Source organism: Protopterus annectens, chromosome 2.part0, assembly GCF_019279795.1.
Source record: "Protopterus annectens isolate FY-2018-M chromosome 2.part0, PAN1.0, whole genome shotgun sequence".
Taxonomy (NCBI): Eukaryota; Metazoa; Chordata; order Ceratodontiformes; family Protopteridae; genus Protopterus; species Protopterus annectens.
Window position 1 is genome coordinate 490329182 of NC_056728.1, and position 25537 is coordinate 490354718.

Genomic DNA, 25537 nt, shown 5'->3' on the forward strand with positions numbered 1-25537 from the left:
AGTTGCCTCTGAAGTTTTAATCACAGACAAAGGCAAAAATTCTAGGGAAAAGAAATATGGAACAATCATTAGCGGACTGGAGTTCTGCTGTGGCTAGCCCTAACCAGGAAAAGCCGAAAGACACAACAATAACATACTGAAGTATGACTATATGAAACAATAGTGTAGGGGACTTGTAAATTAATTAAGAATAAGGACCATCTAGTATACCAAACTAGGCAACATGTAAATCAAGCAAACTGAAATACTGTAAGGTACAAATATGGATATAAAATATTAACTCTAACTTAAGTACTAAGTAACTGTTTCTCAAGAAACAGGGTGGCATAGTAATGCTTAAGTTTAACACATAACAAACCATGTTAATTAGTGTCTAAAGAAATGCATTAACAAATACAACTACTAAACACACAGTGTAAGCAGAATAAATTCTCCAAATGTCCGAAAGTAATACTGAAAGTAGCATTACTAAAGAATTGGCTGTTCAAATAAAGCACATACAAACTCAAAATGAATACAACTGTATTGCTAAATTGTAATACAAAAATTCTGAACTTTCTCTTGTATTTAGGAAACATTAAGTATCCAAAAGAATAGAACCCACAACAAACTAGGAACGGACACTTCCATTGCAATGCTACCTCATATTAAATAGCCGATTTTTACTGTTGAGAGGAAAATACGGATTCATATTTGTTTCAAAATGAGAAACAAAAAATGACAACTTGTCACTACTGCCCTTAAAAAGTTAGCAATGTATTTTATACAAACTGAACTTTTGTTAGACAAGATACACCTAAATGTATATGCACATAACTGGTGTGTTAGCATTATAACTCTAGCAAACCACTGTAATGAGGAAGCAAATAGTATCTTTCTGTTTCTCTGTACGAGCTCTCTTCATGGACTTATTTATAAAACATAAAAGGGCTAGGTTGCTGGGCACGTGTTCTTTATTCACATTTATAAAGAACAGTACTTTATATGAAAAAAAAAGACAGCTGGAAAGAAATATTTGTTAATGCTGTCCATTCAGTTTTCCATTACGTTCTCATGACTTTAATAATTCTGTTGACTAAGAACCAAATAGGGGAATCCCTAGTTACTCTGAATTTATAAAACTGTGTACCTTGATGTTGACAAGGAGATTTAAAGAGACACATCTGGTTTACTTTGGAACAAAAAACTGCAATGGTTGCACTTAACCATCATGGGTGCACCTCTATACTTGCAGGCCCCATGAATTCAGCTGTATTAATACTGGCTGCTATCACTTCCACTACTTTAGGACCATCAGAAGTGCTAATCATTTCCAACATTTTCTCAAGCAAAATGTTAATGTGGTTAAAGTACAATTCCTCTTATCTTCACCTGACCAGCAAAAATATAGCAGTGTAAAATCTACCATAACAGTAGATGTCCTTCTTTTGACTGTTGAAGTATTCATCACTTATGAGATCTCCTACCAAGGATAGCCCAACATCTGGCCAGTATATCCAGCCTTAACATCCTCTCAGTATTGTACTTCAAGCTGCTACTTGGTTCTCTGTCCTCACTTGTACTAAACATTACAAGTTGGATGTCACTTCTAGAGCCGGGACAGGATTTACCAGGGCCATCTTTCATGGGTTTGTGGACAGCACCTCTGTGCCTTCCTCCTGCCATCCTTTACAGTAGCTTTTATACTCACCCATAAGTGATGAATACTGTAATAGTCATAAGGAAGGACATCTACTCTCTCTAGTGAAAGGTAAATAATCCTAGGGGATTTTGATCGTGCTGTTCCTCAAAAGCTTTAAGTCAAAGTCCCTGAGTCAGATGTAAATTATAATAAAGAAAGGGATCTTCTTTATCAAATTAGTACAGAAGATCTGAAGAAAAGAACACACTGTGAACAAGCACCATCACTTCACTCAGCTCGATGAAGAAATAAATATAAAAAGCCATTCTTATTCACTTTAACACCAAAACAAAATAAAATTAAGCACTTTTCATTTGGGAAATATCCAAACTTCTTCAGATGTAGAGCAAGAACAAAAACAGCCAGCCCAGCAAAAATCCACTCTATATCATGAAGAGTTCACTGATTAATTGCCTACAAGTAGATCACAGCACTCATTTAAAATTACACTTCACAGTTGCATTGTTTTGATAAGACCAAAATTAACCTAAAAACTTCAAGACTTTACAGACATCACTAATTAATTTTATTTTGTTTTGGTATTAAAGCGAATAAGAACGGCTTTTTATATTTATTTCTTCATCGAGCTGAGTGAAGTGCTGGTGCTTGTTCACAGTGTGTTCTTTTCTTCAGTTTTTCGTTTGTCAGCTCGTTTTTTTACTTGTAGTACAGAAGATCAACTGACCCATGTGTCATCATTACTATACCAGGATGCTTACAATTCTTTTTCATAAAATCCTGGAAATTCCTTAAAGAAGGGTGTTCATCTCAAGAATTTTGAGATTCTAATTATAATAATCTGGCCAGCTCCATTAGCAAAGACATACAAAACCCTAAGACCCAGGAAACCAGAGTGTAATTAGTAGCTCAGGTACCTGCTGGAGCTAGTGCAGGATGAGGAAAGATGTGGCGTTGCTTGCTTGCTTCCTTCTCTTCAAGGGGGAAGTCAGGTCAGGGATGATGCGATGGTGGAGGTGTGCTTCATCCAAAGTTCTGCTGGACAGCAAGACAATGATCTGAGGCCTGGCCAGGCATGCAGACAGACTTAGGGGCATTGCTGTCCTGAGGTCTATGGTAGGGATGCTCCACAGGCTACACCTCACAGTGTGCAGTTGCATCAGTAATGTGACACCATCGTAAGAGAAAGAAAGGCTGCAAATATCAAGCTAAGCCTCTGCATACAGCAATGATGGCTCCTGTATTCATTCTTCCCTCTGCACATCAATGGCAAAAGCAACAGTGTGGGCTGCCAGGGACCCTGGCAAAGAGGGGTTAAACACCTGTGAATCTGTCTAATGGGTACTGAGAGGAGCAGGAGCCTGAAGGGAGCCATGCCGTCATAATGATCAACCCTCAACTGAAAAATTCCAGTGATGGGCTGACAAAAAAAAATGCAATAATCTGCAATTAGGAGGTGAAATTTCACAAGCTGTCCATTCAAAACTTTAACATAATATTAATAGTTTGTATCTTGTGTGTGTTTGAGGAGGTGAGTATGGGGGATTCCCAGTGACTGGAAAGAAGTATGAAAGGAAAATAAAACCTCGGTAACAGTTTCTCTTCCTCGGATGAAGAGGGAGATGGTGCCCTATTTCTCATCAGATTAAATACAACAGCAGCAGGAACTGATGTTAAAGGCTGATCTAGCTTGACTGTGAACCCACATTGGTCTATGCAGTGAAACTAGTTACGTGACATTTATCTGCTGAAGCTGTGATAATTTCTTCAGTTAAGCTCTATTCTGGCAGAAGGTGACTATCTTTATGTACTCAGGTTGTACCTTTTCATACTTGATGTTAACAGGTTTAACAACTCTTTCAAGGCAAGTCAACAAAAATTTCCAAAAACAAGGAAGCAATTATCAAGTCATACACATTAAAACAGCCTGTATAAAATGAAAGCAGAGCATTATGAAACTTAAGAGTAAAAAAACTTACTTGTGAAGTACTATACAGGATTTTCATTCCATCTGCATCTCTAAAAGCTTTCCTACCAAGCTTGATGTTTGTAATATTTTTAATACAGGTTAAGATGCCTTTCCGGATCAGCACATGCCTGTGCCTAGTATCATGGCGATGCCAATCAAGATATAAAGCTAAAAGAGCATTCAAGAATCTTCGGTCTACTGCCCGTCTGGCATTGGATTCTGTTGGGGAACAAAGTCATTTATCAGACATACAATTGTTGCTTACTTTACAGCCCAAAACAAATTAAAAAAAAAAAAAAAGTAGAACATAACATGCATCAAAATCAAGCAGATGAAGTCCTAGTCAAATATGCAACTCTATTTGTAAAGTGATTTCCAAAGCCAAAGGTAAGATTGTTACTAAACAGAAAGTGTTTCAATAACAAGTAGCTCTACCAAAGGAGAATGGCCTAATGTAATTTCCTGAAGTGTCGGGAAACATTGTGGGTAAGATGGCAGGGCAGTAAGCAAAATTCCCTTTAACTCCAGGGTCACAAACAACATGACAAATTTCTTTCAGTGAAATCACTTTTAGTCACCTTTTGGGTAACTGGGTTACTAAAATACATTCCAGTGGCTCATAATACTATCAAAGAAAGCAGTACAAGTAGATCTTGCATTATCCCTCCAGAACTCTGAATGACCTAGGGAAACCAAGGAAATCCACAATTAAAATGACATTTTCTCACCAGGACTGCAGAGTTCTTTTATCAGTGAATAACATGCTTCTCATCCTTTGTTCAAGGACATGTGCATTGCTGGGCACACAAAATTAGGTGAAGGACGGAGACTCAAGATATGGGCTGGATATCACACGGGACAAGTTTAACACAAAATAAGAAACACAAGCTTGGATTTAAAATACTTAGCTACTATATGTTTGACTCTGTTTTTGGACATTACCAACTGGTGTAAAAAGACAGTCTCCATCCCAAATTCTTAAAAGGGTAAAAGTGTATTCATAAAAATTCACACTACAAACATTTTAAATCTATCCAGAACCTACAGTCTACCTTCTGGAAGACAGCAACTATAACTGTAGTCCCCAAACATGGCTCAATCTAGCAACATCAGTAACTTCACACCCAGCTCGCTCCCCCTTCTCATGCCCAGCAAAACCCCTGAAAAAGCACATCCATATGAAGAACTCAACATAGCATGTAAAGAACTTCATTATTTCAGATAAACAAAACCGATGTGCACATGCCCACAGAAGGAGATATGTCAGCTAGTTCAAATTTCTCAAGTAATCCATAATACCACCCTGACAATTTCCTAATGGATGTCTGCATATGGGAGCTAAGGCAGAAGACTGCACATCCATGATACAGGGGAAAAAAAAAGCACTCAGCATTTTGAACACACACAGCTGTTTATTTGGCACAACAGAAATAGCATGTGGATCCCAAACTGAGATCCAATACAAAAGAGTGTACAGCAGCTCAGCCTTTGCCACCATCTCCAGCTCCTAGGTGGTATATAAAGATGATGCCTCCCCTTGGGACATAACACAAACAACCATATACCTAATGCGGTATGCTGCACAATGGCACTCCACATTTTATACTTAACTCCCTGTGTCACCACCGGTGTACCACAAGGCTCTGTTCTTGCCCCCCTCTCTAACATTTTCACCAACACCCTTTATACTTCTACACAACAGGTCATCCTAATACAATATGCAGATGGATTCCACTCTCCTTTGCACATCTGATAACATGACAGACCTCCTAACAATTAGTCAGCAACCTTTAACAGCCACTGAAACATGGCTTCACAACTCATGCTCAACTCAAAAAAAGACCAGACTTCTACTTTTTTCCTCAAATCCCCCTCTCATGAAAAAAAAAAAAATCAAAGTCCTTTCTCTTGATAATATAACCACTGAAGTTCATTCTCATGGCAAACTATTAGGCATGATAGTGGATGACAATCTTACATTCGATCTGCATATACAAAATTGCATAAGTAAAATTTATCAAAAATTAGGGATGCTTTACAGAGCCAAAACATTTCTCACAGACGTAACTAAAGCTACACTTGCCACTACTTACCTCCTCCCCACTATTCTTTATCATGGTCCCATCCTTACTAACCTCTAGGCTCCACAAAAATTAAAACTTGAACAATGCTATAACAAAGTTGCGAAATTTGCAACACATACCCCTTTCAGAACCCACCACTACATAGCACTAAAAAGCCTAAATTGGTTATAACTGCCACATCAACTAACATTTATACAACTTCTTACCACATATAAAATTATCCATTACTCATCTGCCTGTCCAGCACTAAAAAACATTACACACAACAATGCTCCCAGTTGGTCATTGTGATCCAGTGACCAAAAACTCCTGTCTACAAGCCTAGAAAATCTGCTGGGCATTGGCTGTACTTATACAAGGCTGTTAAAGCCTGGAACTCCTTACCCGTTATCTATCAGGTCTATTCCCTCCCATCTTTCAAAACCACTCTAAAAGACATCCTAGCACAAATCTGGCTCTGCTCTTGCTCAAATCCAGGATAAACTACATCCCTAAATGTGAACAATTATCTTTTCATTCATTATACCTCCTTAACCTCCCTTCTTCACTTACTTCCTTACTCCTATCTAATTCTCTTCCCTGACACTCACTCACTCTATCTAAATATATCATAAACCTGTTTTCCCTCACCTCATATTGCAATTCCTATTTGTATTAGACTAACTTACCTTTACTTTCTCTACAAACAGGCTAATATTTCTCTAAATATTAAATGATAGTCATATACCCTGTATCGAATTTTAACCGTTTTCATGTTATGGCTAACTTTTTATAATTATTTAAACTGCAAACGTTTTTGTTTTATTTTTAAAGATTGTAAAATTATTGTTTTAAAATGTTTTGTAATAATTCAGAGCTTTTCTCCTCGGGTTTCTGCTGAAAATGGACTTCTACCAGATTGGCCTGGTAATCAAAGGCCAATAAATAAACAACAGGCAATGGTGGTGATGATTAACTTACCACATCTCCTAACAATGATATTACTCAGGAACATCAGATTTTCTATTATGCCGATAGTAATAACTGCAATTATAAAAAAAATAGGCAAGAGGGGGCCAAAATTTATTGGAGAAAACTGGTAAAAGAACCAAAGTATTGGGAGCAAATAATTAGAGGGGGAAAGGTAACAGAATGGGAAGCGGCCAAGAATTTATTTGGACTGCAGGATACAGATTGCCTTCCATATCAAGGACTGATATCAGACTACGGAGACTGTCAAGATGATTGCACACTGAGTAACAGTTTAATTCTAGCTCTCCCGGTGTGAAAACAGAAACTGAGAAGAGGGAGCTATTGGACTTGTATTTCTGGGTAAATTTCAGTAACAGGCAATAAATATACTGCCTGGATGCTAAGAAAAAAGAAACAGAGGACCTGAACAGAAATCAGCTACAAAATGTGAGGAAAAACACTGACTGGGAATAGTTCAGCAAAAATCAGTGCAAGCTCCAGACAGGACTTCCAGTAACCTACAAGAAAATATAAGACAACTGCACTCAGACCTCATTAAAATAAACAAAATACTGAGAGTATATCAACTCAAATAAAAGTCTGGAAAACATGGAAAAAGCTTTACACAGATATTCAGATGGGATAAAACTGCAAAAATCAGAGGTCAAAATGAGGAAAAGGCTGGCTGAATATGAAACTGCTCAAGAATAGATGTTTCAAAAAAATAATAGAATTAGAGAACAGGGCACACAGGGAAAACCTGAGATTTTTTTTCTGTACCAGAGAAGCTGGAAGGCACAGACTATTAATTTTATGAAAGCAGAGATCAGCAACTGGACTAGTACTCCACAACAGGAGTTAACTGAAAAGGCACATCATGTTTATGCTCCAAACCTGGCCATGAGAAAGCAACCTAAACCTTTAACAGAAAAGATGCAATCTTACCAGCAGGAGGAGTGGCTTTTGATAAATTGTGGCAGAAGGGAAAAGTACTAAAAGAGGGTGATAGAGTGTTTGTGGAGAATGACTACTCACTGTACACCAGGCAGAACACGAGAAATATATTCTACTATTCAGGGAATGTTGAGAAGGAGGTGTGAGATTCATACTGCTGTACCCAGCTATCTTCAAAATAGTCTTTCCTGGAGAGACCAAATCATTTTTGATGCAGAACATGCTAAGTAGGAAATACAAAAGTCTGTCCAACTAAAAGTGAGCTTTTTGTTCTTTTGGTAAAAAAGACCACACAGAGGCTGTGCCAGTGAAATCTTTTCCAATGTTTTAATGGGAAATGCTTCACAGAAGGAACAGAGTACGTTGGGAATGAAGCAGACACAGGATCTGGGAGATGGAGATAAACAGAAATAAAACCAGTAACATGGAATTTGACAAATGTGGGATTACAATGCAATAATTACATTTGTGAAACATGACAGAACAAAGAAATTTGGAAATATTGGGCTTTGACTTTGTTAAACTTGTAGAGGACTTTAAAGGGTATTCCCTACTTCATGTCATGAATGTTTGGAAAAATACTTAGGAGAGGGGGAAGAGGAGGGAGAAAGTTAAGTGTAAGTAAAACAATTTTTCTTTCTTAATAGTAATACTTTTATAGCGTATGACTCTCTTTGCATGCTATAAAGTTAAATTTTCCAAGTTATTTTTAAATGTAATGCGGATACGAATGTAAACAGGTGCTCCAGTTTTTTCCCCTTCTCTCTTTCTCCTTATTCAGTTTTAAGAAATACTGGCACTGCAATGTAAAAAAGTCTGGTCAAAAGAGCATGACAAAAAAAAAAAAAAAAGAGAAAAATCTATGTACTTTTTCCCATTCTTGCATAGGGGAATGACTGAATTAAGACCGTTAGCTTGAACTAGTAACACATTTTAAGAGAAAGCAAGTAAATGAAAAAGAACACTGAATATTATATAGCTTTTTTTCCTAGCAAATAAATGCATGCTTTTGGTAGCAACTATGTATCTGGTTCTCATGTCTCCGTGGAGACAAATGATAAAGAGTAATGGCTAGGAGGTAATGTTTTCTGAAAGCATTTAAGCATTTTGCTATCTGGGAGCACTATTAAGAGAAGACAAAACCAGACAGCACTTAGTAGAAACACAGGCTGCGCCATGCATTTTAGCATAGATGACCTTTCTTTTAGGTTCATTCAAGTGGTTCCCTATTACAAGAGCAAAAGTCTGTTTAAGCAAATCCAAAAATGTCGACACGCATTGCGTGAACTGGCATTACAGCGAACGTCCAAAACTGCGAATTTGGAAATGTCGAATTACCATGGTTGGCCTGTGTGGTATAGGTCCATAAGGTAAGTGTGAGATAGTTACGGACATTAGGGTGCGGGTTAAGGTAAGTGCATAGATAGTTAATGTATGTAAGATTTAGTGTAGGGTTAGCAGTAGGGTTTTGGTAAATGTATGTATGTGGATTATTTATTTTGTTTGTTTATATTTTCGTAGGGGAAGTGTGCGGTAGTTATGGACCTTAGGGTTAGGGAGGAGTTAAGGATAGTGCATAGATAGTTGTGTATGTGGGGTTTTGTGTAGGGTGAGAAGTAGGGTTTTGGTGCTTTACTTTAGGGTTAGAAGTAGGGTTTGGTTAGTGTATGTATGTGATTTATTTTGTTTGGGTAGGTAGTATGTAGTGGGTGGTGGGGTTGGCCGACTATGACAGTTTGAGATTAAAAATTTTGCGGTTTAGTGTGTTCAGTATTCTCGCGGTTCGCACAATTCATGTTGGTGTTTTGGTATTCACTCAAAGGGAGTTTTGCTCTGGTAATATAGACCCAATTCAAGTCTCTGAGTGTGTCTCTGTCAATTGGGGACACTTGGCCTATTAGAAGGGTAAAATTTTGCATCTATATCACCGAGTACGTAAATATCGAACATTTACATCATCAAATATTCATGTACTTGAAGAAGTTAATGCAGGGGGCTGCGCCCCACACCCCCTGCTAAATATATATTCCTACTCAGAGACCGCACTACAGTGAGGAAAAGGCAAAAATCCCAGTCTTCACTTTACTCCCAAAAAAATTCACAAACTTCGAGTCCGTGACTATTCGACGATGTAAACGTTTGATATTCACATACTCGAAGTGACAGGGAACCAAAATTTCAATATTTGAAGATGTACAAAGTTTTCTGTGTTAGTATCAAGTTAATAGGTTTTAGGGGGTATTTGGGTTGTGTTTATTTTTTTGTTTGAGGGCTTTCAATAAAACAAAATGTTTTGTAAGATGTGACAAAGGCTCAAATGAATATGACAAGAAACAAATGTATAAAAGATCAACTTGCCAAACAGTGTATGCATGTAAACCGCAAACTGGAACTAAACACTTAAGAAAAAGACTGTTACATATCAAAGGTGGGAACAATAACATTTTACACAATGATGCTTTCTGTAATGTCTTTAAATGCCAATGGTCTCTCAGATAAATACAAAAAAGAAAGAGTAGTGAACTATATTTAAAAAAGTAGAGTGCAGATAGCTATGCTACAGTGGACAAGAACTGAACATGCGATTTTGATAAAGAAAGGTTTTCAGAATGTTTTGTTGAGTGGAATACCCGGGACAAAGAAAAACAGGAGTACTTACATTAATTGCAAGAGGAGCTCCAATAGTGATAGAAGAGGACAGAAAAGACAATAATGGTAGATTTGTACTTCTAAGGGGCTACTTGCAAGGAAGGAGGATTACACTGGCATGTATTTATATTCCACATAAAACTGTTATAATGGAGCTTAACAAAATTCTGGGAGAAATAATCAACCTTCAACAAGGAATATTACTTATGGGTGAGGGCTAGAATTTAATTTGCAGCAGTGAAGATGTGTCTGAGGGGGGGGTGCAGAAGAGAAAATATATCATAGAAGGGTAGATTTTTGAAGAAAGAATTCAGTACTAGAAGTGAATTTACATATTTACCACTACAAAAAAACTGGGCTGGGCTAGACAGAATTTACATTTCAAAGGAATATGTGCATTTAACTGAAAGTCACCCAATAACTTTTTCAGATTGTGCGCCAATAACTAAAATAAAAACACAAGGTAATGAAATAAAAATGAGAGACTGGCACTTTCCCAACTATCTGTTGAAAAGAGAGGAATTTAGGGAATGGGCAATGGAAATTATTCAGGCGCCATTACAGAAGACAGAAATTTATTCGGAAAATATATCTAGGGAGTGGGATAAAATTCAAGTGTATTTTAAAAAATAAGGTGGAAATAAAAGAAAGAGATATGGTTAAGAATTAACAATAATTATTTAGAGGAACTGACAGATGTTAAAGTATTTCAGAATAGGGGGAATCTCACAGAACAAGAAGAGCAGCAACTGCAGAACGCTAACAGAAAATAAGGGATTATCTCAATAATATGCCTGAGTTCAGAAATAGAAAGACTGCTGTTAAGCAACTGCTTTTTGATAACTCTAGAGCACAAAAACTTTTAGCACAATGACTCAGGCAACAGAAAAAAGAAATGGCTCTCATCAAGTTTAGAGAGCCTATTACAAGGAAGATAACAAGAGATCCTGCAGAGGTACTAAAAATATTTCAGAAATTCTATGAAAGTCAGTATAAAGCAGAGAAATATGGAAATCAAGAAAAGGCAAAAATGGAAATGTTTGCAGAAGAATTAAACACGCCAATGTTGGAGGTACATGAAGCTCAATTACAAAAAGGATAAGAGGAGAGGAGATAAAAGTAGTGATGTATAACCAAATCCAGAGGAAAGTCCCCAAGAATAGATAGAATTCTTGTGAATGTTTGGGAAATAGGAGGGAAAAATGATAAAGATCTGAAAGGTTTTGTTTAACAGTATTTTAAGAGGAGAAGTACCAACATCCTGGAAGAAAGCGGTGATGACAGTAATACCTAAAGAGGGTCAAGACCTTACAGATCCAGCTTCATGCAAGCCCATTTCAATCCTAAACTATGATTATAAAGTCTTTATGTCTGTAATGGCTAAAAGAATGGCAACAGTGATGGCAAAACTGATAGATATGGATCAATGTGGTTTTGTCGAGGGGAACACATCCATTTGACAATATTAACAGAACACTGATGATCCAGGGAGAAGCAGAATGCAAGAAAATACCACTGTTGTTGGTGGGTGTTGATACAGAGAAAGCATTTGACAGAGTAAGCTAGGAGTTTTATGAGAAGGGCAATGGAAGCATTTGCATTCCCTGATAAAATTGTAAGGTTGATTAGCAGGATATATGGAAATCAAGAAAATGTACAAATGGGAATGTTAAAGGAAGAATGAAATATGCCAAGGTTAGAGGTAGATGAGGCTGAATTACTCAACAGATGAATTAGCAGATCCATCTACAATTCAACTTGGGCCTCTTTCAGACTTTGGATCCAAGGCTCAGGCTCCTCCCCCTCCCCATAATCCCCTGATTTTGGTAAATGATCTCAGACTGCATTTGCCCATACCCTACAATATAACTGAAATGGCAACATCATAAAACCAAACACATCACTGATACAGTGAACAATCCCTGACCCAGAGCTTGAAGAGAACATAACCAAGTCATAGGGACTTGTCAGCACAGTCACTCCAGAAATAGTGGAAAAAAGATAGCCAAAGGTGAATGGTGGGAGTGAAACTGAGGGAAGACAAAAGCAGATGACTAGCTCTATTGTTATGGTAAGAACAGTTTTTATTTCTGATGTTGCCTCTTCCAAGAGTTGACATCTCACTGACCACTGAACTGATAGGGTACATTGGTGCACCTTCATATAAAATTTGACTAGGGGAACTAAGGTAATGGCAGCAGCCATCAAGCCTAGCAGGCACAGAATCAACCTTGTTGGTGGCTTCTGATGAAAAAGTACTACTGTCCCATATTGCTGAAGCATGGAAACGCTGGATTCTGTTAGCCTGGCAATCGTAGCATTGTATCCAACTGAGTTCTGCTTAATCCTACCTTTTGAAATGGATAAAGTTTTGATTTGGCCATGTTTACTGTTACCCCAGTCATGAGCAAAGGAGAAACAAGGAGTCACTGGCTTGGAGCAGAAGATTCCTTGTATAGGTAATTACAAACCAGTCATTCAAATATGGGAACTCTCGGAACCCCAACAACCTGAGATGGGCTACACCCACTGCCATGCATTTGGTGAACATGGGGGTGTGGTGAATTCAAGGGGCAGGGCTCTGAAAGTACAGTTTTGTACCTGCCATAAATGTAGATGTTCGAGTGTATATACTGCTGCAGTCATCACACTTGGGTTATCCTGCCGTCAGGCGGTCCTGCAGTCGGCCGAATCCCAAAGTCTTGGTCCGGCATCGGTTGTCGTCGCTTCTTCCCCGACGTCAGTGCGACAGGGGTATAAAAGAGGTAGCCGACGCCATTTTCTTCAGTTTTTCTTGCCCCAGATGTCAGGTGCCCCCAACTAGGAAGGCAATATAAATAACTATGCAAAAATACCTTAGTAGATAAACAATGGTACTAGCTGTTAGCAAATACACCATATAGACATGCATCCAACAGACTGATGTACATGGAGTTATAACTAACACCCTGGTATGTAGAGGGGATGGTGGGAGGGTAACCTGGACTGCAGCAGTATATACACTCTAACATCTACATTTATGGCAGGTACAAAACTGTACTATGTTCATTGTGTTATACTGCTGCAGTCATCACACTTGAGTTGAATCCCAAAGCTATGGATGGGTGGCTGGTACTAAACTGGGTTAGGCGAAGCTTGGATGCCCTGCAGAACTGCAGTGGCAAAACCAGCTCTGGTTTTTGAGTATAATGGAAGGTGGTAGTGCTTGGTAAAGGTGTGCACTGAACTCCAGTAGCTGCCTCCAGAATGTCCTTGGTTGGAACCCCCCTGAGAAAGGCTGCTGAGGTTGCTGTAGCCCTGGTAGAATGGGACCTAATATTAACAGGCACTGCTTTCCCATGGTGCGAGTAGCAAAAGTGGATACAATGTGCTATCCATTTGGAGATGGTCTGTTTTGAAATGGCCTTTCCTTGTGAACCTGCAGCATAGGATACAAAGAGTTGGACAGTTTTTCTGAAGGTCTTTGTCTTATCCAAATAGTAACGTAGCTGTCTGTGAATGTCCAAAGAGTGAAGGAGTCTTTCTCCTTTATTCTGGGGGTTTGGATAAAAGGTGGGTAAAATGAATGGTCTGATTCAAGGCCACACTGGATACTACCTTTGACATAAAGGTAGGGTTAGTTCATAAAGAGACTCTGTCCTGATGGAAAATGATGAAAGGTTCCACTGCCATAAGTGCCTGTAGTTCTGAGACCCTGCATGCTGAGGTGATAGCCAGCAACAGAGCTGTTTTCCATGATAAGTATTGTAGTTCTGTTGAGAAGGCTGGTTCGAAAGGAGGCAGTGTTAATTTTTCTAAAACGAAGTTGAGGTCCCAAGCTGGTGTTGGGGGTTTTCTGGGGGGTCTTATATTCTTAGCCCCTCTGAGAAACTGCCTTAGTAAAGGGTGTGAGAATATGGGAGGATCCGTATTATATTGAGCTGAAATGGCTGAAGCATGGATCATAATGGATGAGAAAGAAAGGCCTTTGTGTAGCATCTCAGTTAAGTACTGCAGTATTTGAGGAATGTTTGGTATACAAGGATTTTGGCCTTTAGCCTGGTTCCAAGCACAAAATCTTTTCCATTTGTCTGAGTAAGTTTTTCTGGTGCTGGGCCTCCTGGCCTCCAAAATGACATTCAAGACGTCCTTTGAGAGAAGTGTTGATTGATAATTCAAGGTATTCTCCATGCAGCTAAATTTAAAGTCCTGAGCTGACTGTGAAGGATCTGAGAGTTTTGATGAGTCCACAGAAGTGGGAATTGAGGTAAGATCCATGGAGGGCTGTGAGTCAAGGTCCTTAGTAATGGGTACCAGTGCTGACGTGGCCAATCCGGAGCAATGAGGATCATTTGTGGTCTCTCTGATCTGACTTTCAGTAATACCTTGGTCAATAGAGGTAGTGGTGGGAAGGCATAGACTGTCAATAATGTCCAACTGAATGATGGGGCGTCCACTTTCCAGGCTAGGGAATGATAAGTCCTTGTGCAAAATTTCTGTAGTTTGCAATTGTTGGGGGAGGCAAATAGATCTATGTCTGGGCATCCCCACCTTTGAGTTATCATTGAAAATACTTGTGGGTGTAGTCTCCACTTGTGAGGATCTGCCAAACGTCTGCTTAATTAGTCTGCCAATATGTTTTCCTTTCCTGGCAGGAATTGTGCTTGCAGTTGTACTTGGTAAGTCAAGGCTGTGTTCCACAAGGTCATTGCCTGTCTGCATAAAGGGTAGGAGCGTGTTCCTCCCTGTTTGTTTATGTACCACATAACTGTGGTGTTGTCTGTCCTTATTAGTAGTTGCCCGGGATGCAAGAGGTCCTTGAAGGCTGTCAGTGCATTTTGCACAGCTAGCATCTCCTTTTGGTTGATGTGTAGATGCATTTGTTTTGCAGTCCATTTGCCCTGTATGCATTGTCCTGCCATGTGTGCTCCCCAGGCGTAGTCTGAAGAATCTGTTGTCATAGTTTGGTTTGCTGGAGGTAAGACAAAAGGAAGACCCTTGTTTATTTGACATGCTTGAGCCCACCATAGGAAGGCAGGGAATGAGAGGTATACTTGTTTCGAGGCTGTGCCTGTGTTGAGTCCATACACTTTTCAGGTACCATTGTATTTTCCTCATACGTAGCTTTGCATATGGAATTAGTTGAATGCGGGATGCCATGAACCCCAATGCCTGCAGGATTTTCCTTGCAGTGAGCTGGGTAAAAGTTGCCATCTTTTTGAAGTATTGAGTCAGTTGTTTTTGTTTGTCTGGCGTGAGATAAGCCATCTGGGCCGTTGCATTTAAGCTGGCACCCAGGAATATTATGTCTTGTGAGGGTATTAGCTTTGACTTCTTTTTGTTTACTGTGTACCCTAGGCAACTTAGCAGCTTTGTTACAAATGCCAGATGATGTAATAGAATGGCCTTGCTGTCCGCTTGGATCAGGCAGTCATCCAGATATGGATAAATTTGTATTCCTCGTTGTCTGCAGTATGCAATTACTGATGCCAGGCATTTCGTAAATACTCTGGGTGCAGTAGATAAGCCAAAGGGCAATGCAGAGAATTGATAATGCGTTGTACCTGCCAAAAATCTGAGGTATCTTCTGCAATCTTGTCTGATAGGGACATGCAGGTATGCCTCTTTGAGGTCCAACGTTACCAGCCAAGACTCCTTGCCCAGCATGGGAAGAAGCTGCTGTAGTGTGAGCATTTTGAATTTGGGTACCTCCAGGTATGTGTTCAGAACTGAGAGGTCTAAAATGGGTCTCCAGGCTTTGTCCTTTCTTGGTACTAGAAATAGTCTTGAGTAAAAACCTTGACCTTGCTTCTTTGTAGGTACCTTTTGAATTGCTTTCATATCCATGAGAGCTGAAATTTGCATTTGTGCCTCTGCCCATTGGTTTGGAGGCAGATTTGGCATGCCTCTCATCCGTGGTAAAGTGTGAAAATGAAATCTGTAGCCTCGGGTAATAATATCCAGAACCCATTTGTCCTTTGTTATGATGCATTAATTTTGTGGAAATAGAGCCAGTTTTCCTCCCAAAGGTGCTGCCAGGGCAATTTTGCTTGGCAGGCGAAGAGGGAAGTCATTGTGTTTGTTTGTTTCCTGAAGGGTTGAGATCTTACGTCTCCACCTCTTTGAGTTGTTGTATGCCATTGTCTAGGCCTGAAAGAACCTTGTGGCTGGCCTCTGCCCCTTGGGCGTCTGTACCTACCCCTTTGGGGTCTGTCTGATGCAGGAAAGGACCAGTTTTTTGACGGCCAGTTTCTGCTGAAACGAGGACGTTGTACCTGTAAAAAATCTTTAACTGTCTGCATAGATTTTGCCTTTTCTTCCATTTTCTTTAAAACTTCCTCTGCTTTGACACCAAATAACACATCTTTCTGCAATGGAGCATCCAATAACTTTGCTTTGACATGTTCTGGTAAGGCTTGCTCTTTTAGCCAAGCATGTCTACGTATTACAGATCCTGTGACAGCTGCTCTACATGAGGCTTCCAATGAATCAAAACCACACTGTAAGGTATGCTTTCCCACCTGTTCTGCTGCATGCAGCAAATCCTGCATCTCTTTGAAATCAGGTTGATCTGTTTGAGGGATCATTTTCTGCTTTAACTGTGTAATCAAGTACTGCTGGTATTTTAGCATGTGGAATTGGCAGTTTAAGGCCCTCATGTCCAAAGTGGCAGATGTATACACTTTCTTCCCCCATCTTTCTAATGCTCTGAAATCTCTTTCAGAAGGTAGTGGATTCTTAGCAGTAGAGGCCTTAACCCCTTTGGGACCCTGGGAAATGGTTTTGGGGTCTGCAACAGGGCTTTTATATATAAACTTATGAGAATCAGGAACTCGGTAGTATCTGTCTGGTTTAGCTGGTGCAGGAGGTAAGGAATCTGGGTTTAGACTAGATTCGGTGTAAACATCATCCAAAATGTCTAAAACTGGAGAAATTGCAAGGGGTCTATGCTGTGGAAGAAAAAGAAACTCACAGAGTCTTTTCTTAGAGTCAGAGTAATCTTGGCCTTCCCAGTGGAAGTGTTCCCTCATGGTGTGTAAAGTTTCCCCAAAAGAGTAGTCTTCAGGGGGGGAGACAGAGGGAATGGACTCTTCAGCATTTGAGTCTTCATAAGGAGGGAAGGAATAATCCTGGTCCTCAGAGTTAGCTGAGGAAATGGATGCTTGGTCAGAGGAAGGATAATCTTCCTCCAGTCTAGGCCTTTTGTCAGGAGGGGGTTGGGAACCCCTGATAAGGGTAATTAAATCCTCAGCCATCTGAAGCATCTGTTTTTTAGGCATAGGGGCCTGTGGACCCGGTTTCCTAACTTTTAAGGGGGCTTTAAGTTTAGCATAAGACTTAATAGAGATAGTTGTTGGTTTGAAGACACCTTCAGAAACCAAAGGCCTGTCCAAAATCTCCGGATCACCGTCAGGGTTGGTGTCCGAGGGGTGAGATGGAACCGGCTCCTGAGGCCCAGCTGATTCGGTCTGGGAGGCCGTCAGAATTTCTAAATCAGCGGTAGTCAGAGGCTGCGTAGGCACCTCGCTGAAAACCGGAGAACCGGTGGCAGGCCTTGCTGAGGCCTCGGTATCTGGTCTTGGTTGCCTGTCCTTATCCTTGCGTTTTTTAATCATTGCTGATGTCGGTTGGTCCGACGACATGCTATAGTTAAATTTTCTGCCAAAATAATGTCGGGCGAAATCTGCCCGACGCTTGATTGTACGTTTGTTGAACCTAGCACAAAACCGACAACCAGAGACGTTGTGGTCTGGGCCTAGGCAAGGAATACAATAAGAATGAAAATCCTTATGAGGTATTTGCTTCCCACAAGAAATGCAATTATTAACTTTGTCTGATATCGGTCTGAGGCAAGAAAAGTTTCCCCAATGGGGTACTTAGCTTTAGAGAAGACTTCGGGCTGAAATTCGATTCGAAAATCTCAGGAGCTGGCCGACCGGCACTTGCGAACTGCTTCAGCTTCGGGCACCGCGCGGCAAGAAAGACTGAAGAAAATGGCATCGGCTGCCTCTTTTATACCCCTGTCGCACTGACATCAGGGAAGAAGCTTTGACAACTGACGCCAGACCAAGACTTTGGGATTCGGCCGACTGAGGGACCGCCTGATGGCAGGATAACCCAAGTGTAATGACTGCAGCAGTATAACACGATGAACATCTGGAAATGACTGGCTCCCAAAAGGAAGCAGAGAAACCTCCTGGAGTGTCTCTCCATCTTTATATGGTAGCATGCTTCCTGCAGGTCTACTGAGCATATCCAACAGTCCTTCCTCGACAATGGCAGGATGGACTGTACCATGATGATCTGGAATTTTGTCAGTTTCATGTATTTAGTTCAAGTGACTGAGGTCCAAAATTGGCCTGCCGTCCCTGTTTTTCTTCGGCACCAAAAAGAACCTTGAGTAAATTCCGGATCCTTGCTGGTCTAGTGTAGCCTCTAAGATTACTAACTTGCCTAGCAGATCTCTTACCTCCGTGCTGCTGCATTTCATTGAGAGGGTGGCACACTGGGCAGTTTCCTTGAAAGCGGGGGATGAAAAAGAAAGGGAATTGTGTAGCTTCTGGTTATAATCCTCTTTACCCAAGTATTTCAAGAGATGGATAACTAGGCAGTGGGGTGCAGATATAAGGGACCCCTAACTGCTTCTAGAGTGCAGCAGTCAGCCAAATGTTCAGCAGCAGTGAAACAGCCCATCGAAGGGACCGCAAAAGCCTTAGTTTTGCAGGCCACCTCTGCAGTGATGGTGACATCCACTATTACTGTTCCTCCCTCTGCCTGCACGGGAACTTATATCCCCAAAAGTCTTGGGAGCAAAATTTTGGGATTTTCAGAACTACGGTTTCCTCACTCAATTCTGGATTCTACAGAAAGCCATTTTGGAAATAGAAAACCAAATCACTAAGGCAGACAAGGTTTTACAGTCTTGCTCTCTTCTAGACAGTGTCTCTTTCACTTTAGGTCTAAAAAGAGAGGACCAATCATAAGAGTCATTGTTGATGTTGTTGTTGTCTGTCTTTCGGCTTTTCCCAGTTAGGGGTCGCCACAGCGGAACTCGTGTCTGCTAATGATTGTCAGTAAATTTTTATGGTGCCGAGTTGCCAGCTCGATGCCCAACCTTCAACGAAGGCACCCCCATTCACGCATGTCTTTAGAAACGCCACTCGACCGTGGTGAGGGCATGCAGACTCCGCACAGAAGGCGCTCCCCGCAATCCAGCCGAGAATAGAACGGGAGAACCTCTTAATTATAGGAGTCATTGATGAAAGACATTTTAAAATGCTCTGCAAAGTCATAAAGGGGAATCAAGGCATGCTGTCTAACCAGTATGCCAGTGACAGCACCTCTTGATGCGTTCTCTGCAGTGTTTGAAATGAGGCGCATTGACTAGTATCAGCTGGTTTGAAGGGGGGACCTAGTCATGGCTTGAAGAGGAGGCAAGTCCCTCACAGGAAGTCTGAGAAGAAAGGTACCCTTCAAAAAGATTTTAGACAATCTCAAGGAAGCAACTGGAAGAAGGTCTTAACCTACATGAAAATGTGAAATGGCTACTAGTTAAACATTAATAGTATAGCAACTAGCCCCAGACTGGAAGAGACAATCCAGAAAAAAACTATAATTGAATGCAACTGGTCCAAATGGTAAATCTTCACACTTACTACCATACACCTTTCTAGTCGAAAATTCAGAGGAGGAGAGAGAACACGCACAACAATCAGATAGCTTGGGATCTCTGTCCATCACCGAAAATGGAGGAACCAAGTAGTCAACCTGAGGGATTTCAGATTCAGGTGAGGCTGACCTGAAGGGTGGAAAATCAGACCTAGAATGGGATGAAGAATCCACAGGGGAGTGGCAGTAGATAGGTCTATATGAAGGGGAACTAAACTTGTTTGGGCTGGAAGGGTGCTGTGAGGATTACGGTCTCTCTGCAATGGGATGCTTTCTGTAAAAATGTGATTATGAAGTGCATTGGAGAATAAGCATAAAAAAGACATGGGAGCCAATAGTGGAGTACAGCAACCCTCAGTGAATATCCCTCGGAGGGATCAGGGCAAAAAAAAAAAAAAAACTGCTGCATGCTGTGGTGCAGTGGGTTGCAAACAGACTACAGCATGACAGACCCCAGTGAATGAAAAATTGACGGACCATTTATGAAGCAACACAGTACTCCTGTTCAAGGTCCATGTTTTTCTTGGGCACCAAAAAGACAACAGTACAGCCACTGAAAATGAGTCAACACCCAAGCTTCAATGTGATGTCCCCTCAAGCTTGGAGGTGCAGAGAAAAGCATCCCTGACTGCCTACAGAGTACAGCAGTTATGAAAATCTTCAGGAGCTCTGGAAGGGCTTTCCAGAGAAAGATCCCATAAAACCCTGATTCTGTGAACTGTCCCTGGGGAAGTGTCCATTAAAGTACCTCCCTCTGCCATGGGAAGCACCTTCACCCACAGAACCCTGAGCAATCTGTTACAACTTAAGAGGAACAGCCCCCCCCCCCGCCCAATTCAGTGAAAAGGTTCTCTGAGGGGCGGAAAAGTGAACTCCTACTGCAGACAATATCTTGCCAGCCTGTTCATTCCTCATCAGCGTGTCCATAACTTTAGGATCAAATAAAATGGACCCATCAAAGAAGGCAAAAAGGAAAGAGGGATACCTTGAAGCACTCCACAGAATTACACAGGTGCATTCAAGCATGATGAACTGCTATGCTGTCTGCCACCCTCTCCACACCATCCTCTGCACTGCAAATGAGATGCATGGAAATGCTTGATATGGATAACATGGTAGCCAACTTAGTCTACAAGGATTTATGAGACTTGACTGATGGTTGAAATTGCACCAACTTAGAGACTTCACTGATCAACTCCCTCTGAAGCCTAATCAGGTTTGTCATATAGTTCAGCAGATGGAAAGGAAAAGTGGCTGAAGCATATCGACACTTTGCCATCTCTACTCTGGGGATGAATTGATGCACTCTCTTCAGAGAATTCTTTCTTTGTGGATGTTGCAACAAAAATGGTATCAACTGCAGGACCCTTGCTCCAGTAATACCTATCCTTGGGTGTTATCAAAATTTTGTCATGCTTGTGTGGTACTGGCTCCACCACAGTGGGCTTGCTCCATGTCCTCTAGAACACAAGGTCAATGACCTCATTGGGGGTATGATCCAAGACGTGGATGGACCCACAACAAAGGCCTTAAGAAAGACGGACTCCTCAGGAGAAGGGGCTTCAGAGCTCTAGCCTAATCATTGTCTCATCAGTTCAAGAAGGTCACCAAAGAGAGCATCACAAGGAGATTTTTGAGACCCTTCTCCTTCATGGAGGTCAGAATCATCAGTCAAGGATTCCACAGGGGAATACAAGTGCTTCCTTTTACAATATCTCTTTTGGTACATTTCCTTGGGTGGATAAGCCAGGGCCCGACAGAGAAGCATTAAGGGAGCCCTGGATCTGGGGCTGTTCAAAAACTTTTGATGTGCGCAGTCCCTGGACAAATTTACTTGAAGCCAAGGTCCCAAGAAGATAAGACTGGAATGGATTCTACACAGGGTGTCTCTCTGAACGAGACAAAATCCTCTCCAAGACATTGAATGCAGAGGCTGGAGAAATGCAGAAGGACCCTCCTTGATCCACTGACCCAGGAGAAATCCTCACTCCAGAAGCTTCCAACAACTTCAGAGTTGACCCTGACCCAGGATTTCTGCCCCTTACCCTAGGACACCAGGATGCAGAGAGTTCCACGTTTGTCAGAATCAAATACATCTAGGTTGTGGTCAGTACCAGAGTCAGCCAGGCTGTCAGCACCAATGATGGAACACCAGGGTTGGTCAGATTCAGGGTCACTGGTGCTGAAGGATGGACCAGAGAAGGAGTAACTAGGTATGGTGCAGGAGCATCAGTTCTCTCCATCCTCAGAGCAGATGGAGAGGGAATGATCCCCAAGTTCATCTGCTCCTACAAAAAGGTTTGCATCAACTTTTCCAAATATGACTGAATACTCCAGGTGGACCATGGAAAGTCAGAAGATGATGACGATGTCGAGGACAGCTTGCAGAGTCTATGCAGGGAATATTCAAATTCTTGGACCCTGACTGGAGAAGACCAGTGGCCAGGAAGTGGAATTGGAGCCTTGCAGACTCGAATGCCACAGACAAAAAAGGGCATGAGATATCAAATGGCAGAGACCTGTGTGGCTCCAATGCTGGAACCAGTAACAGCACTGATTGGTACCAGGGAGGTGGTGACATCAGATTCAATGATCATCAAAAAAGGTTCAACAGACCATTTCTTGGCCTCTTAGTCTTTTCCTTTACATTTTTTCCTTTTCTTTCTTTTTTTCTCTCTCCTTATCCTTGTTAGTTCTTTTCATTGAATTATTGGATGGAGAAGGTAAAGCACAAGCCTGCAACATACCCAAAGCAGCAGCAGGAAGCACCCTCTTCATAACTAACGTTGCCCTGAGATCAGTCATAGCCCTGGCAGGTCTTATCTAAATGAAAAACTCCCGAAAACAGATTAAGCACTCATGGGAATACTGAAGGGGCAGTTTATGACAACACATTAAACATTTTTGAAAGCCTGAAGTCTTATCTGTAGTGGAATACCAAAATATAGAACATAAGCAGAAATTCTACATGCAACCAGAAAAACAGAGGGACAAGAGTTCCAAGGAACTAAGCATAAAATGCAAGGACTAGAACAACAAACTAACACAAAACTATAGCTGAAGGTAAGGAGTAATAACACTCCTAGCAAATTAATTCTGTCCTAACAACCAGTGGAGGTAACAGGTGAGAAGCCAGAAAGATGAACAGTGAAAGCAGAGCTCAAGCACCCAAACAAGTAATGGCAAAGCTAAATCTACAAAAAGAGAACATTAACAACCAAACCAAAAACCACTTCCAAAGGAAGCCTTAATAAGCAAAAATAGTAAAATGAAAAAAAGGCTTCCATCACAAAGAGAAGTACACTGAAAAATTCTGTTAGGATACAGGGTTTAATAAAATGAAGAAATAAAAAGCACAGATTGTGCTGTTCAGATTGCAGGTCAAACAGGATAAGTGCTTCAGTTAAAAAACCTTCTTCAGATCTTAGTGTGTAATCCTGACTTACTACTGTTAAAATAGAGATCCTTAATTGCTCAGCCAATCACATACAGCAATCAAATACACGCCTTCCTTAAGCCTCCATTTCATTTCCTAATCAGGCTTCTATCTTTCAAAATGGGCTTAATAGGAACTACTCTGTTAAGCCCTGGAAACAAATTAGCTCTAAGGTTAATGATCTATCTGGTTTCTTCCTTTTCAGTTTTGTTGACAATGTCTCCACCACGAAGGTTAGTAGTCACATTTGAAATGACCATAAAACTAAATGAATGCCCTGGATTTTCAGACACGTCTATACAGACCATTAGTTACCACTTTATTCTTGATGTCTAACAGGTGGCGAAGTATCCATTCCTTGAGTTTTCTATTTGTCTTTCCTACGTAATAAGCTTGGCACAATTTGCATGTGCCAACGTATATAACATTCTTGCTGGTACAGTTGGCAAAACCAGAGTTCTTACAGCATTTGTTGGTTACCGGCTGAACAAAACTGTTGGAACATTTAATGCGGCTGCAAGCTTTGCAAAAGCCACATTTCCAAGTTCCTAACCTATTTTTCCTTCTGTACTCTGCTTGTTAGGTATTCCATCATAGTTGCACAATAAATGCTTTAAGTTCTTCTTGTTTTTAAAACCAAACTTAGATGTTTCCCCTACAATTCTCTTAATTTTGCTGTCAGCAGTTAGGACTGGCCAAAATTTCTTGATGGCTTCACGGACATCAAAGGAGTCGGTGCTGTAGGTCATCATGCATCTGAGACTGCTGCTGTTCCCACCTTTCTTCACATCACTTTGCATCCGCTTTGAGAAGTATGGTTGCCCTTTATGTCGAATGGACATGGCTTTGCCTTTACTCATATCCAATTTTTTTTATTACAGCCTCTTGAGGCAAAATTCTGTAAAAGTTAGCCTTGTTCCTGCAGAAAATCATCATCAGTACAGAACTTGGACATCCTTGGTCACTTGATTTTCAACAATATTCTGAAAAACATATCACGGATGCATGCTATTATAATACAGCATATAGTTCTTCCACTGTGGTTTCCTGAATATAGTGGTGCCAATTCCTTTGCTATTATTCATTGAGATTCTCACGTCTAAGAACTCGATCTCACTTACCAACGTTCTCACTTCGAACTTTAAAAAGCTGGTCGCATTTGTTAAATAGTTAACAAAATCATTGAGGCACTGCATACAGCCATTCCATAGGAATATAACATCATCCACAAATCTACTGTAAAAGATGATGCATTCCTTCCATTCATTTTTTGCATCCATTTTCCATTGCCTTTCCCATTCAACTAGAACTATATTGGCATAGCTGTTTGCACAGGGGGTGCCCATGGCTACCCCCCATTTCTGCCAGTGATAGCTCTCTCCATAGAGGAACACACTGCTCTCCAGGACCAATTCCAGCAGGCTGCAGACTAGATTCACAACCATGCTCACTTCAGAGTGAGAGACAAAATCCCTTACTGCTTCTGTTCCTAGATCGTTGGGTATGCAAGTGAATAAATTATTAACGTCCATCGTCACCAAAATGAGGCTGTCTCTGGAGATTTCTTGCTCCATTCTTTCATACAATCTCTCCAGCAACTGACAAGTGTCCCACAATACAGTCTGTGCGAAAGGCAACAACTTCTTGAGTTCAGTTTCCACATAAATTGAAAGGGGCTCAGTGATCCAGCCTCTCCCAAAACTATCGGTCTCAGAGGGGGGGGTCAACACTGTTCTTATGAATCTTGGGCAGTCCTTTAATAACAGGTATAGCTGTCTGTAAATGTCCAAAGAGTGAAGGAGTCTTTCCCCTTTATTCTGGGAGTTTGGATAAAAGGTGGGTAAATGAATGGTCTGATTCAAGGCCACACTGGATACTACCTTTGGCATAAAGGTAGAGTTAGTTCGTAAAGAGACTCTGTCCTGATGGAAAATGATGAAAGGTTCCACTGCCATAAGTGCCTGTAGTTCTGAGACCCTGCGTGCTGAGGTGATAGCCAGCAACAGAGCTGTTTTCCATGACAAGTATTGTAGTTCTGCTGAGAAGGCTGGTTCGAAAGGAGGCAGTGTTAATTTTTCTAAAACGAAGTTGAGGTCCCAAGCTGGCGTTGGGGGTTTTCTGGAGAGTCTTATATTCTTAGCCCCTCTGAGAAACTGCCTTAGTAAAGGGTGTGAGAATATGGGAGGATCCGTATTATATTGAGCTGA

At 40.9% G+C, this 25537-nt stretch overlaps 1 protein-coding gene across 1 annotated transcript in view; it reads right to left on the reverse strand.

The window, feature by feature from the left end:
• The window catches only part of AGTPBP1 (ATP/GTP binding carboxypeptidase 1), a 2804614-nt gene that overhangs the window by 1506620 nt on the left and 1272457 nt on the right, over positions 1–25537 (reverse strand). Inside the window, exon 17 of the mRNA XM_044060898.1 lies at positions 3619–3827. Coding sequence (XP_043916833.1) covers positions 3619–3827 — 209 coding nt within the window. The remainder of the gene's footprint in view (positions 1–3618; positions 3828–25537) is intronic.